Consider the following 16,254-nt stretch of genomic DNA (forward strand, 5'->3'; position numbering starts at 1 on the left):
CAATTTAAGAACCACGCTTTTTTTTAAAATGCACTAAATCAAGTACTCCTGGTCAATCCGATCCGGCCAATCGAATCCGATACGCAGTATAACCCGACCGCGTTACGAAGCACCACACGCTAATATACGAAGTAAGACGATGCGTATTTTCTTAATTTGACGCGATTTTATTGAATGTGTGTACGAATGTATAGCTAAAGAAGCGCTAAGTTTTCGCTGAATTTTTGAATCAAGCGCTGTATCTACGGTAGTGGCAAATCAAAGTCTGAACCACTGATTTGAATATGTTTGGATAATAGATAATTGATATCACGTGGTTTCCAGCATGTATGCCCAGTTGGTGACGATAGCCTCGCCGCCTATTATACATAATGGAACTTAGACATAAGTGGCGAGGAATGGGTGTGTATATGCTATACACCTCTGCCTCCGTTCTTGGGAAGGCACGTTAAGCCGTTGATCCCGGTTAAGTAAGTAGTCGTTACATGAGCCATGTCAGGGGCCTTTGGCGGCTCAATAGTAACCCTGACATCAGGGTTGAAGAGGTTGGTAGTCCACCTCACAACCCACACGATAGACGAAGACCTTTGCCTACCCGTTTGAGGATACAATGATGTAAGAAGTGGATTATCCTGAAGCAGGTAAATTAAATTGGCTATTAGGAGACCCCATTACTGTCATGTTCTGTATAGGTATCAGCTTAAAGCGACATATTTTTTTTTCATTTTCTTTTCTATTCATCTGAAAATTTTCCCACTTGATTTTCATCGTCTAATTTGTATTGTGATTTCGCAAGTTATTAAGCCAAGGCCTTGTCCCGAAATGCGTGCTACGATTAACAATTGAGTTCAATTATTGCTTGCCTTGAACCCTGCTAAGGCCTTTCATAACTAATTGGCTGTTATGATTCATGCAGTAGTACAAAAAGGCAATGGAATTTGGCCGTTATAATTGTTGTGTTGTTGTTGTATTGTCGATGTGACACCTGCATATATAATCCTGGGGAATGGTCCCTAGTAGCAATTTCTATAAAGTGGTACAATGACCATCACATTAGATAGCGTCTACCATCTGAAACACAAACATAATCGTTATTGCCAGCATCAGACAGAAAAGCCATGACGATTAAAGTATTAAGCACGACGTACATAGAGGCAGCATCAGGAGCGTTTTGGGTCGGGAACATTTTGTGCCGTGTACTGCGGCACAGAGGAACACAAGATAGCTATTTCAAAATAGTTATTTGAGTAGTTCTGCTTCTTTTGGGAGCGCTGACAGTGTTTTGTTTTTTCATACGAACTCCCGCTGCCCAGTCCGATACCCAACCACCTCTGTGTGTGGAGAGCTTAACTAATTTACCGAGACCATAACAAATTTACGGCTTGTTCTAACCGCCGCGCAAATTGGTTTTTTCATGACCACAGTCCGTAAAATTCCAGCAATTAGACGAGCAATTAATTTTTACAAATACTCTGACTTTTGCATAATTTATTCAGAGGAAATAATAGAAGTTTCTCTTATTTACTTACAAGAGAAAATACACTTTCTGTACGTTATTTGAAAGCTTTGTTTGCTAAATGAAAACACGTGGTTTTTCCACGAGTTTAACTAATTCGTTCTAAATCACAGAATATCAGTCTCTGTTTTAGAATAGACAAGAATATAAATCATCAACAGCCTTCGTGGTTTAGTGGTTAGAGGGTTAGGCTCACGATCTGGAAGTCCGAGTTTGATTCCCCATGGGAACATTGTACGTAGAAATCACTATATGAGACTGTCCTTTATTTGGTAAGGACTTTTCAGGCATGAATCATCCGATTGTATGAAAAAATAAGATGATTTCGTGCTTCTGCGGGCACGTTTAAGCCGTTGGTCCTGGCTATTAGCCGTAAAAATACCTCCACCAACCCTCAGTGGAGCAGTGTGGTGGAGTATGCTCCATAGCCCCTGCGGTTGATTGAGGGGGCCTGTGCCCAACAGTGGGACGTATATAGGCTGTTTATGTTATGTTAATAATTATCAAATTAAGTTTAATAAGTAGGTAATTAATTAATATAGAATAACTACCCTGATAAGTAACCAAAACAAAAATATTTAATACGATCCTGTTACAACCTAAATCCTTTTCTTTCTGCTCGTAGATTTATTTACCTAACAACTAAATAAAAAATAAAAATAAATAAACTGAAAAACAACTATCTATATACCAACATAACTTCTGAATATTGTAAAGTCTGAATTAACATACATGCCCCAACATGTTAATCTTGTATTTATTGACGTGTTATTGGTTGTCGACATACCAAAGTAACCTAAAAAATCTGAGGTACGTTTTAAATATTAGTAGAACGTCTATGAGACCTGAATAAATATCGTTAAAGGCTTATGCTCGAGTAACCGTAATTATAAAAATCACGCTTCTTATCATGATACCTAACGATTTCGAAATTGAAACGTCAGTAAATTATGAACACTTTGATTCCTACCCTACGACTATAAAAATGTTTCACGGGCACGAGATTCATCCCTAGAATTTAAACTGTACTTTACACTCTACCAGCAATTCGTTTTTCATTTTATCGCTAATGAGAAACAATTAATTAATTAATTTATTTATTTATTTTTAAAGTACAACCACATCACATATATTTAAACATTTTACATTTATAAGGTTATATGATTAGACACAAAATGGTGAAATAGAAATTGTGTTCCAATACAATAGTACATAAAGTAATATGATTCCGTGCTTCGGAGGGCACGTTAATCCGTTGGTCCCGGCTATTAGCCGTAAAAAAACACCTCCACCAACCCGCAGTGGAGCAGCGTGGTGGAGTATGCTCCATACCCCCTCCAGTTGATTGAGGGGAGGCCTGTGCCCAGCAGTAGGACGTATATACTTAGGCAGTTTATGTATTATGTTATAATGTAAAACTTATCGCACGCACGAGACTGGATGAAACCTTCTTGTTCGCATAGATTGTCATATTATAATTTAGGGAAATCCCATATTACTCTACAATCGGGAATTTCACTTGCAAGACATCCTTGCCTTGCTTCGTTCTCAGCAGATTTTTCTTCGACTGACGGCATAAACCTAAAATTAAACCTGCCATATCTTTCTGGAGTAATTGACATCAAAAAATACCCAACGAATAGATATTACGACGACGTTAGTGCTGTTATATACTAATAAACAGTCACCCAGTGGATACAATTATCGCACGTCATATTTCTCTTTTTAGACAACAAACAAACAAGAATTTTCATGAAACGTATACGTAGTTTATGCCCACCTAAGTGCAAATTAGGGGTGTGTCTTTATTTGTACAGTCATCACTTCAAATGGTGTCGTGATATTCAATAAATAGCCGATGACGTTACTTTACAACATATCAACATGTGTGTTCAAACAGTTCTTTAATTTACACTTCGTTATAAATATCGTGATGTAAATATCTAATAGGTCTTTCCCAGTGTTATATTTTCAGATGTAATTCTGTTGTAATACTACACCCTTTAGGAAACTTACCAAATCCTGCACACACAACATAAGGCGTTGCTGAGAAAATAAGATTTGATCTATGAAACAACAAGTTGAGCCCAAAACAATTAAAGAACAGATTAGTTAATAATATCTCGGCGCCTGCGTGCAGATAGCACAAGTTATATAATGTTGTATTAGCGTCTGACTGTCAGTTCAATATACGCTTCAAAGTACGACACACTTATCTGGAATAGTAAAGAAATATAAAAATAGAAGTCATTAAAAATGACTGTACAAAGGGCAATTGAAGAAGTTGTCAGTCCACGGGATCGTGATAAGCCTCGTGACTTGGAATTCGCCAAACAAGATAAAACATTAAAAACAGAAGACGTAGACTTCGACGATTTGCTATCTTCAGCTGGAGAATTTGGACGTTATCAGATTTTATTGTTCTTCTCCACATTCCCATTCTACGCATACGGAGTATTTGCATATTTCACGCAGCTATTCCTAACGGAAGTGTCGCCAAACCATTGGTGCTGGATCCCAGAACTTGAAAACTTAACTGATATCGAACGAAGAAATCTAGCAATACCAATTGACGACAATACAAGATTTGGTTACTCACACTGCGAGGCCTACGATGCCAATTGGACCGAAGTTTTAATAACAGGAAGAAAACCCGACCGTACTTGGAGCAAAATACCCTGTCAATATGGATGGGAGTACAATAAGACTGAAATACCTTATCCGACAATATCAAGTGAGTTGAACTGGGTTTGTGATAGAGATAGCTACCAAGCCACAGCTCAGTCTATATTTTTCATAGGATGTATTATTGGAGGTTTTGTCATCGGATGGGTGGCTGATCGATACGGAAGATTACCAGCAACAATAGTTAGCAACATGATCGGATGTATTGGAGGTGTGATCAGCATTTTTGCAACGAACTTCCTACAATTCACACTCTGCAGATTGTTCATGGGCATGGCGTATGACAATTGTATGATGATGGTATACCTTCTCGTGTTGGAATACGTCGCACCTAAATATAGAACTTATATAGCGAACATGTCATTTGCTGTATTTTACTCTACTACTGTCACAGCATTGCCTTGGATAGCTCTTGCTAGTGGTCACTGGAAGACACTGTCATTGGTTACAAGTCTTCCCATGGCGTTAGCTGTACTATCACCTCTATTCATGCCAGAAAGCCCAAGATGGATGCTCTCTAAGGGACGAGTTGACGCCGCAGTAAAAAAAGTGTTAACAATCGGCCGAATAAATAAAAAGGAAATCCCACCAAAACTTATCGAACAATTCAAAACTTCAGTTAAGAATGCCAAAAAAGAAGAAAGTAAAAGTATCATTGAATTATTAAGAAGGCCAGTGCTAAGGAGAACATTTATATTAATTTGTGTGGAATACATGCTTTGTGCTTTAGTTTTTGATGGTCTAGTCAGAAGTATTGGGACACTAAACTTTGATTTCTTTATATCATTCTCTGTGATATCTAGTACTGAGTTCCCGTCAGTGCTTCTTCTTGCTTTTATAATGGACTGGACGGGTAGGCGGTGGTTGTCAACAATTTCTTCTATCATTAGCTCTATTTTTTGTGTTCTCACTGTATTTATTGGAGGTGGTCTGCCCTCTGTGATGTGCGCTGTCGTGGCAAGATTTATGATAAATATAGCGTACGGTGTTGCGATGCAATGGGCTGCTGAAGTCCTACCCACTCCTGTAAGAGGATCTGGTATGTCAGTTATTCACATCTGTGGTTTCATGGGCACGATGATGTCACCTATAATAATTTACTTAGAAACGATCGTCTATTGGCTGCCTTTGGTGGTTGTGGCCTGTGTAGCTTTAGTTGGTGCGTTGATCGCATTTTTGCTTCCAGAAACTGCTAAGAAAGATATGCCTCAGTCATTTGATTTAGCTGAAGAAATGTTCAGTAAACAAAGTTACTGGGAATTTCCACCTTCAACAAAGAAAATAACAGAAATCGGAGCACATATAAACGAGTCTTTTACAATGTAACATCATTACAAGTGCATGCAAGTGTGTGCGTTTTGTGTGAAATTTCACAGTTTCAAACAAAAAAAATGTACTTAAATAGAGATCTTTTACCAGATTTCTTATTTTTGTAAAATTGTTCTTTCACAAAAGCGAAAATTAAGTACCTACGTTTTGTAAAACTTTTATACCTATTCGCAGTAACAGTACCGCCTAAGGCAAATGTTAATTGAAATATAACTTTATTCCGATGTATGATATTTTTCATTTTTACCTCTAATATACATATATTATTTTAATGAACTACGAATAAAGTGTTATCCTGGTATGAAACCGAACAAGCTTATTTATAATAATATATTAAAATATCATCATCCTTCTGCCCTTATCCCACTCGAAGTGGGGTCGGCACAACATGTATTCCTTTTCCATTAATCCTGACTCTCAATCACTAAGTTCCTATTATCCATCTTAGGATTCCAATAGGTCTGCATTCCCATGTTGGTTTGCAGACTTAAGGCTCTGCCCACCCCAATAGGGCATTAGAAATTACGGGCGTGACCCTACGTGTGTTTATTTATTAGACAAAATCCTCATCTATACTTATAATAAATCTGTAGAGAGGTCAATTCTGTACATTAAATATTTTTTCAAAATAACTATCAGGGGGTGATAAGTGGTCGATACTGATGCCAAAAATGCAATCAGTAAAATTTTTGTCTGTCTGTCTGTCTGTCTGTCTGTCTGTATGTTCCTTATAGAAACAAAAACTACTGGACGGATTTTAATGAAACTTGGTACAATTATTCTTCACACTCCTGGACAGGTTATAGTATACTTTTCATCACGCTACAATCAATAGGAGCAGAGTAGTGAAGGGAAATCCTTTTGTATGAAAAATCTAAACCACTCAAGTTAGACGTTTGAAATTTGGCATGCAGGTACCTTAGATACCGTAGAGGTGCACTAAGAAAGGAATTCCCGAAATTCCTACGGGAACGGGAATTAGCGGGAAAATCCTTTTGTATGAAAAATCTAAAACACTCAAGTTAGACGTTTGAAATTTGTCATGTAGGTACTTTAGGTACCGTAGAGGTGCATTAAGAAAGGAATTCCCGAAATTCCCACGAGAACGGGAATTAGCGGGAAAATCCTTTTGTATGAAAAATCTAAACCATTCAAGTTAGACGTTTGAAATTTGTCATGTAGGTACCTTAGGTACCGTAGAGGTGCATTAAGAAAGGAATTCCCGAAATTCCCACGAGAACGGGAATTAGCGGGAAAATCCTTTTGTATGAAAAATCTAAACCATTCAAGTTAGACGTTTGAAATTTGGCATGCAGATACCTTAGGTACCGTAGAGGTGCACTAAGAAAGGAATTCCCGAAATTCCCACGAGAACGGGAATTAGCGGGAAAATCCTTTTGTATGAAAAATCTAAACCACTCAAGTTAGACGTTTGAAATTTGTCATGTAGGTACCTTAGGTACCGTAGAGGTGCATTAAGAAAGGAATTCCCGAAATTCCCACGAGAACGGGAATTAGCGGGAAAATCCTTTTGTATGAAAAATCTAAACCATTCAAGTTAGATGTTTGAAATTTGTCATGCAGGTACCATAGGTACCGTAGAGGTGTACTAAGAAAGGAATTTCCGAAATTCTCACGGGAACGGGAATTAGCGGGAAAATCCTTTTGTATGAAAAATCTAAAACACTCAAGTTAGACGTTTGAAATTTGTCATGCTGGTACCCTAGGTACCGTGGAGGTGCACTAAGAAAGGAATTCCCGAAATTCCCACGGGAACGGGAATTAACGGGAAAATCCTTTTGTATGAAAAATCTAAACCACTCAAGTTAGACGTTTGAAATTTGTCATGTAGGTACCTTAGATACTGTGGAGGTGCACTAAGAAAGGAATTCCCGAAATTCCCACGGGAACGGGATTAACGGGAAAATCCTTTTGTATGAAAAATCTAAACCATTCAAGTTAGACGTTTGAAATTTGGCATGCAGGTACTTTAGTAAACTTAAAGCTTAGTTGCAACAGGATATTACAAAATTCCCACGGGAACGGTAGTTAGCGGGAAAAACATTTGTATGAAAAAATCAAATCTAAATAAAAGGAGAAACTGACTGACTCAGTGACTGACATATCAACGCATAGCCTGAACGGCTAAACGTAGGCAATTGAAATTTTGAAGGGACATAGCTTAGGTACCGTAGAGGTGCACTAAGAAAGGAATTCCCGGAATTCCCACGGGAACGGAAATAAGCGGGAAAATCCTTTTGTGTGAAAAATCTAAACCGCTTAAGTTAGACGCTTGAAATTTGGCATGCAGGTACCTTAGTTAACTGAAAGCTTAGTTGCAACAGAATATTGCAAAATTCCCACGGAAACGGGAGTTTGCGGGGAAAAAACATTTGTATGAAAAAATCGAAACCGCGTAAGATAGATGTTTTCAATTCAATTCAATTAAATTATTTATTGCATTCCATGTAGTACAATGGGGTGTTACATAGGCATAGGAACTAAAACATGGACCCTGTAGGGCACAGCAACGTTGAAGGGAAGAGAGGAAGTGTGTATTAAAATTAAAACTCAATGAACAATCAATTTAAAAAAAAATCAATTCAATCAATTGATTCAATCTAGCATGCATGCATACCTTAGTAAATATAAAGTTTATTTTTGGCTGTATTTTGAAAAATGGGAGTTATTGGGAAAAAAATTGTATGAAAAAATCTAAACTGCATAAGTATGCACTCCCACACACACAAAGATCTCTTTCTTATATAACACGCCACGCGGACGAAGTCGCGGGCAAAAGCTAGTCAACAATAAAAGTTAAACATTACCTCGTTTCAACGAATTCGTATTCATAAAATAAATATTTGTTATTCGAGGGAAATTGCAAAGAAAACCTGAAAAGACCGAAAAATCGTCGCATTATATCAAGTAGTGATGTGATTTTATCAAATACCACGTATATTCTTTTTATATTATTAAAATAGATCTGACTTCCTGCAATGTTTTCACACTCATCAGACAGAGAGAAATGGAAAGAAAAGACGCGAAAAGCAGATCTCACTTCCCAGGTCGGAATACTTAATGCAGGAGGGAGGGATTAAGCGAAAAACTTTTTGTTTTGCAACATTGCAAGTGTACATATTAAATCTTTTCAGAAAAAACCTCAGAAAAAGAATGTAAACTTGGTAGGTTAGTTATTGTAACATAACATACATAACAGAAGCTCACGACTTTATCCCAAATAGGGTAGTCAGAGGTACATCCATCGCAAGATGAAAGAAAAAAGTAAGGTATAGAACCTTACCGAGCTTTCTGTTAGACCAACGTGACAGATAGTAAGCCGAATCGCCGTCTATAATGATACAGCCAACTGTGTTAGTGAAAACTGCAACTATTTGTATATTCGATTTGTAACATCTTTAATTTTAAAGAAGTGCTATGGGTATGTTGTCCTTATCTCTGTATTTTGTGTCCATTGTGCTCAATAAAGTATTTTATCTATCTATCTATCTATCTATTAAAAAGGATGAACACTCACAAAGACAAACTTATTTTCAAAAGCCTGCCTCACAAGAATTTTACGCGTTCAAAATACAACGCCTTTTTATAATAATGTCCTTTGTCGATTATGTTTACTTATACCTACTACTCCTTGAATAATTCAAAATATACCACATTATCCCCTCTCTAGTACTCAGCACATACATTTCAAGGAAAATGGGAACAACATTATGAGATGGTTCTGTATGAGTATGACCTTATTACCATAACAATGATCTAGCTATGAGAAAAGGGGCCTTTTGTAGAAAGTTTTAAGAAGGTCACATAACGCTGGTTTTTTTTTTTCAAAGTTTTGCAAAGATTCTTTATGTAAGGAGAGTTTTCTTACAGACTTATAAAGACATAGGGAATATTATTTAGTTGCTCATTGGTGAAGTTCACAAACGAAACAGTTAATATATGTTTTAAATATTTCTGTGTGTGTGTGTGTGTGTATGTAAAGGCACACACACAAAAAAATCAATGTAATGTAGATATTTCAATGTAATATATATATATAATAAATATACCCAACGTAAGTGAATCAATGAAATTAAATTAATAATAATATTAATTATGGATTATAATTATATTTATTATTGATTAGATCCTTGGGGGAGGCCTATGCCCAGCAGTGGGCGTCGTACAGCTGATGATGATGATTGATTATGGCATTACGTTTAGCCTGTAATGATAATTACTTACTAAAATATGTAATAAATAAATATACTTATAAGAATGAAATTGTAAAAGACGTTGTCAAGATGTGACTTACAACAGGCAACAATAAAGTAAAATACAGAAAAATAATTTTAGAATCGAAATATTTAAGGCTTTGTTCACGCTTTAATTAATTTCGTTGATTGTGGCAGCCATCAGAAAAGTTTAAATAATTTAATAAGACAAAGAGAGGCGATTGTAACACGAGGTTTTCAAAAATGGAGAAAATAAAATCAATGTTGCGCAGAATTCAGTTATTAAACTGTAGCGAATAAAAATATAGCAATGCGTCAAAATTGTCATCTAGACTTCTACTACTTACATGACAATTCCTATTTTCATTTCGACTTGTTAGAGTTCCTACTCAAAAAATAAGAAGGTACTTAAAGAAAGAATGACGTAGTAAAGTTTTATCTGGTTACCAATTTAATACAGGGTGTTAGTGACACCGTAACGAATACCGAGGGGGATGATTCAGACCATCATTCTGAGTTAATATCAAGTGGAATTTTCCATCGTAAAATTCATGATTATTTGTGTTTTTACTTCCTACTATACACATATACATATACGTATACATAACATATTCTTAAATAATCATGTCACAACTACTTACCTACTTGTTGATTAACAGTTACTATGATACTTTGTATTTATTACTTAACTTTTTAAGTTTGATATAGGTTTATATATAACCTGCAAACTGTTTAAATTAGGTTACGTTCACTTAGGATAAATGTACACTAAGTTGTAATGTTAAATGTTTATTTTGATAAATAAAGATATTTTATAAACAAAACTAAACTTCCTACTATAGTCTTAAACAATAAAGAGTATTTCGACGTAGACATACTTAGGGTTGGAAGAGGAAGGCCTAGGCGTACATGCCGCGGCCTCTTTACAGCCCAGCCCCCTCCTGCCAGCCCAAGAAGAGGAGGCAGAGCAAACCAGTGCAGCTCTAGCCAAAGTTGTGAAGACTTCGCTGGAAACCATTACGATGGTCGCCACGAAGTCTTCACAACTGAAAGGAACGTACGTCCGGGCCCTGAAGGATGCCGTAAAGGGCATCCAAGAGGCGGTGTCCCAGATCAGGGCGCGGACGATGACGGAGGAGGTTGTGCGGCTGGAGGCTGCTAACTCCAAGCTCACGAAGGAGGTCGCCGACCTGCGCCGCGACTTGCAAGAGTTGCGGCAGCGACCATCCCAGCCTGTGAGCTCGGAGCCTAGCCTCCGGCAGCTCCTGGAGGAGACAGCCCGTGCCAACGCCGAGATGTTCGGCAACATGCTGAACGCGCGGTTGGCCGTGATTGAAGACCGTCCTCTCCCAGAGCCACGAAGGAGACCTCCGCTCGCGGCGGACACCAGAAGCGCCAGGGCAGACCCTGCTCAGTCTGCGCCAGCAGGGGCCCCGGTCGCTTCTACGAGAAGTAGTGGCCAGCCTGCCAAGCCCGCAAAGCCCGACAAAAAGGCCACACAAGAGGCTCCCGTAAACAGCCAGGCCTCTTCTGCTCCCACTTCTTCGGGAAAGAAGGGGAAGAGCAAGAAGAAGAGCCTGGCTGCACAGGAGGCGGCAAAGGCTCGGCGCCAGCCTGCCCCTGCACCAACGGCGGAGCCATGGACCGCTGTTGTTGGCCGAAAGGCCAAGAACAAGGCGGCCAAAGCGGCCAAAGCGGCCAAAGAGCCGCCAAAGCCTCGGCCCACGGCCCAGAAGAGGGCAAAGCTCCGGACACCAAGAACGGCAGCGGTATCGCTGACCTTGGTGCCCGGAGTCGAGGAGAGAGGCGTAACATACGCCTCGATCCTCTCCGACGCCAAGCGGCGCGTCTCCCTCGCTGACCTCGGAATCAGCAACATGCGGTTCCGCAGGGCGGCGACGGGTGCGCGCCTGCTTGAGATCGGAGGGGAGAACTCGGCGGCGAAGGCGGACTCTCTCGCCAAGAAGCTGAGGGAGGTGCTCAGCCCGGACGCGGTCAGGGTCGTCCGCCCAGTGAAGCGCGCGGAAATCCGCGTCACTGGGCTGGACGACTCAGCCGACGCCATTGAGGTGGCCGACGCTGTGGCCAAGGAAGGAGGTTGCGCGGTCGACGACGTGAAGCATGGGCGGATCGTCGTCGGACCGAGAGGTGACGGGTCCCTCTGGATCAGCTGTCCGGTCGCGGCCGCCAAGAGGCTGTCCGACTCTGGCCGACTACTGGTCGGGTGGACGTCGGCCAGAGTAAGGCTTCTCGACTCCAGACCGGCACGGTGCTACCGTTGCCTGGAGCCCGGGCACCTCGGAGTGAAGTGCTCCTGCGAGGTTGACCGCAGCCGACTGTGCTTCCGCTGCGGTCAACCCGACCATCAGGCGAGGGACTGCACGGCTGAGCCCCATTGCCCCGTCTGTGCGACGGCAGGCAAACCGGCGGCTCATTCCATCGGTGGCAGCGGATGCATTTCTGCTGCCAAGCCGGCAGCCAAAAGCCCGCAGGAGAGTGCGCCGAAGCCAAAGCGGCCAAAGCGCAAGGCCAAGAGGGCCAGGGCGGAGCAGATGGACACCGTTCCTTGAATGGACAGAGCTCCGCCCTAACGGGGACCCGTGGACGGTGGTCGGGGGACCGCCGTCCACAACATGGGTCCCGTGCTGTAGGGCTGCCCAAGTGTTCCGGGCAGCCCTCGGCGGTGGGGGAGGCGCTTGATGCGCCCCCATAGGCGCAGGGCCCAAGAGGGCATCCGCCGGCGGGGACGCGGTTGTGTGCAGTTGCGTTCCCGTGTCCCCGCCACATGGCGGCGAGGAGGAACACCGTTGGGTTTTAGTGGGTATACCGGGTGGCGACACCCGGGGAGTCCCACATAACCACGTCGTCCCCCCGGGCGGCGTGGTATGCGTAACGCATTTCCCAACGTTAAAAAAAAAAAAAAAAAAAAAAAGGCGTACATGCCGCCGGAGAAGAAGAGCGCCCCGAAGACCAAGGGGAAGCGTAAGGCCAAGAAGGCCGGGGTGGAGCGGATGGATACCGTTCAATGAATGGATCCAGCTCCACCCTGACGGGGACCTGTGGATGGTGGTCGGGGGACCGCCATCCACAACATAGGTCCCGTGCTGTAGGGCTGCCCAAGTGTTCCGGGCAGCCTTCGGCGGAGAGGGAGGCGCTTGTTGCGCCCCCATAGGCGCTGGGCCCAAGAGGGCATCCGCCGGCGGGGATGCGGTTGTGTGCAATTGCGTTCCCGCATCCCCGCCACATGGCGGCGAGGAGGAACACCGTTGGGTTTTAGTGGGTATACCGGGTTTCCCGGGGAGTCCCACATAACCACGTCGCCCCCCCGGGCGGCGTGGTATGCGTAACGCATTTCCCAACGTAAAAAAAAAAAAGAAGGCGTACATGCCGCGATCAGATCTAGGATGTTTTAAAGAAAGGTGAGGTTAAGAGTACTCAACCGGCAAGCATGCGAAGTCTTTGATGAGAGTGGATGAAGCGAAAGTGGTGTGTCAGGATCGTAGTAAGCGGAATTCCGTGGACTCTGCCTACCCCAATGGGAAATAGACGTGATCTTATGTGTGTATGTATGTATGTATTTACGAAAAGGATAGGTATATTACCTACTCCGAAATTAATGAACCGCAATCACATCTTCCGTCATACCTCCCTGCAGGCATATAACACAATTAAACACAGTAATCTGAACTCTCGATTGTACCCAAACATTTTGATTAATTTATACTTACCACTGTCCATCACAACCGTTTGGAGATAAAATCTGCTGAAATCAAGACCGTTTGAAATTAAATCCTTTTACCTTAATTAAGTTGTTAAACGTCGACCCATCACAGACCCGCACTGGAACAGCATGGTGGAATATGTTCCATACCTCCTCCGGTTGATTGACGGGAGGCCTGTACCCAGCAGCGGGACGTAAATAGGTAGATTTTTTTTTTAAGTTGTAAAAGTCAACTAAGGAATTATGTCCTCTTCAACATGATCGACAGGATGGATAGTAAAAATGAAACAAATTCTTGCTTTACATTAAAGCTTATAGACATAAGATTGGACTTTAAATAGATTTTAATTAAAGAAATAGTAGATTTATTTTCGCTTCTTTAATTTAAAATCTACACGTGCAAGAAGTTATTTTCCTTCAGCCACAACTGAGATAAAAGTATTTAAAGTAATCAATCATTTTCAATATATTTTCCTTGCAAAATATCCTTGGTAATTTATTCCAAAAAAATTAAGATACTTATGAAAGTCATGATCATAAAGAACTTCATTTCATACATACATAATTAACAGCCGGCGCAGCTGCCCTCATCGAATGCGTATATGCATAACAACGGAATATACTCGACCAAAGTCCTCCACTGACTCTTTTTGTAGATTTGCCTCGGTATTCACTACTTGGCTAGACAAATGGGGAGCACTGAGAGTTCTCACAATGTCGCCTCTCAAATAGTTCCCCAACGTAATCCTTTCGAACAGACAGACTAGTAGATCGTAAAGCAGGAAGCTAATTAGGCCGAGACCTTTGTAAACAACGTACAGCTCATTCAACTTACCACTTGAACTAATTAAAAACGGGATACGATTCACTTTGTCACCTGCTCAATTATACACATCAAACTTATCCGTACACTTAGAACACACCACTCACACACCCGCGCCATATACAATCACGTACTTATATTATGTATGATCCAAAGTGAACAAATCGTTAAAACCGTTAACAAGATATACAAAGACACCGGTGGTTTCTGACGTCAGGATGACCGGTATATGAGACGCACCATTCAGCACTCAAAGCTTTTAAGTCCATGCAGGGTGTGATGACATCGTAACGTTCATTGTCTTAGTACATTTTAGCACAATCTTTCTGCATAATATTTTATACAACATACGCATAGGCGGTCCTGACGTTCACGATCCACACACGAATTCAAAGTCATGAAGTCAAATTCTGTGGTTCGTAGAAGAACCATGAAGAAATAAGTAGTTCGCTTTGGATTATATTTGATTGTATTAAATGAACATAAGGAGTGGGAAAATAAAACGGCGTCGTTCTTGCTACTCCATTTTGTTTCTATTGTTTTTACTTATAATAAATATGTGGCCAGCTAGCTAAATTGTTACATCCCGTTTTCGCTAGATGGCGCTTGTCTGTGACAAACCACAATGTTAAGTCACGCGTTCTTCAATCAGGCTATCATGAATTCCGAACAGGGCTACCTCGGATTCGCTACATACATTAATAGACATCTCTACATGACAAAATAGATTTAGTTAATTCAATGTTTTTATAGCAGCTCTAATGGGGCACAGCTGAAACTGGCACTCCCTCAATGACGGAGTGTCACAACATTTTGCTGTGCTGGTATCCCTTTTTAGAGATAAGGTTTGTATGTGTATAAGTATGTGTGATTTCTATTCTATTCTATTCAAGAACGCGTCAAAACAACAATTAGAAGAGAGTACAAAGAACTAAGTTCTTACAAAGCAACTATTATAATCCCACTTCAATAACGGCTTGACCTAAATGAGGTGAGTTAATTATATCGTAGAGCCTACATAAACACCCACATGGTATACATCCTCACGCTCATCCTCTAACAATAGCTGATTCAAAACGGGATAGGATTAATTATTTTTTCTGCTCATTGGAGATGTTAAGATCTTTATAAGCCCCTTACGCCTCAGTGATGGCGTTTCCCAAAGAAGATAAATACAAATATTTATACATATAAAATCAATAAGGTCATCTGACTAATTGACTCAGTCATCACGAATACTCAGACACTATTATGTACTTAGTAGAATTCAACATTTTTGCATGAAGTTTGAGCTAGGTTCTATCCTTTTAGGACGTAGGTACTGAAGACCTAAATATTAGCGAACGAGAGGTGTGGACGAGTTTGTTAGAATTAAAATATTACATATTACAATACCGACAGCGGTTTTAAGACAGGATTTCGTGAATTTCAATCCCTAAGGGGGTATAAGGGGGTGGAACAGTGTATTTGAAACTTTTGTACTTTTAATAGTTTCACGCGAACGACGGCGCATGTAACAGCTAGTTATTAATAAATGAAACTGATCTAATATGAAGAGTGGATAGCAGTAATACTTACAGATACCTATATGTGTCTGATATTGCGCATGTCTTGTGAAGAAGAGAGAGAAAGATTTTCAAAATGCATGTGCGCATGCTAAGTAGGTGTACAAGGTACTGAGTCAAAATTTAGGTAAATAGGTGATAGGATGAGCTTTTACACGGGACCACAAATTCAATGGAATCGAAGCGAATGACATCCTAAGTAACCCTGAAAGAACTGTGTAGATAGTATATATGGGTCGATAAAATTACATACTTCATGTACAAACTAAGAAAAAGTATTTGTATTTTCTCCAGCATACAATAATTATTTATTCTTATGTGGGCTTCAAACAACACTGTTCGTCTCCAGGATGCTTCTAACCAAGGCAAAACAGAGGGTG

At 40.7% G+C, this 16,254-nt stretch overlaps 2 protein-coding genes across 2 annotated transcripts; both read left to right on the forward strand.

Annotated features, from left to right (window-relative positions):
* Positions 1-3,716: 3,716 nt before the first annotated feature.
* LOC126369386 (carcinine transporter-like) lies at positions 3,717-5,779 on the forward strand. The gene has a single exon (XM_050013773.1). It carries the CDS (start codon positions 3,773-3,775, stop codon positions 5,525-5,527), a length of 1,755 nt encoding a protein of 584 aa, XP_049869730.1. The 5' UTR covers positions 3,717-3,772; the 3' UTR covers positions 5,528-5,779.
* A 5,008-nt stretch (positions 5,780-10,787) lies between these two features.
* LOC126369773 (translation initiation factor IF-2-like) lies at positions 10,788-15,282 on the forward strand. The gene is made up of 2 exons (XM_050014339.1): positions 10,788-12,261; positions 15,203-15,282. The coding sequence occupies exons 1-2, from the start codon at positions 10,788-10,790 to the stop codon at positions 15,280-15,282; spliced, it is 1,554 nt and encodes a 517-aa protein (XP_049870296.1).
* Positions 15,283-16,254: the final 972 nt, after the last annotated feature.

This window comes from Pectinophora gossypiella, chromosome 9 (assembly GCF_024362695.1).
Source record: "Pectinophora gossypiella chromosome 9, ilPecGoss1.1, whole genome shotgun sequence".
NCBI classification, from domain to species: domain Eukaryota; kingdom Metazoa; phylum Arthropoda; class Insecta; order Lepidoptera; family Gelechiidae; genus Pectinophora; species Pectinophora gossypiella.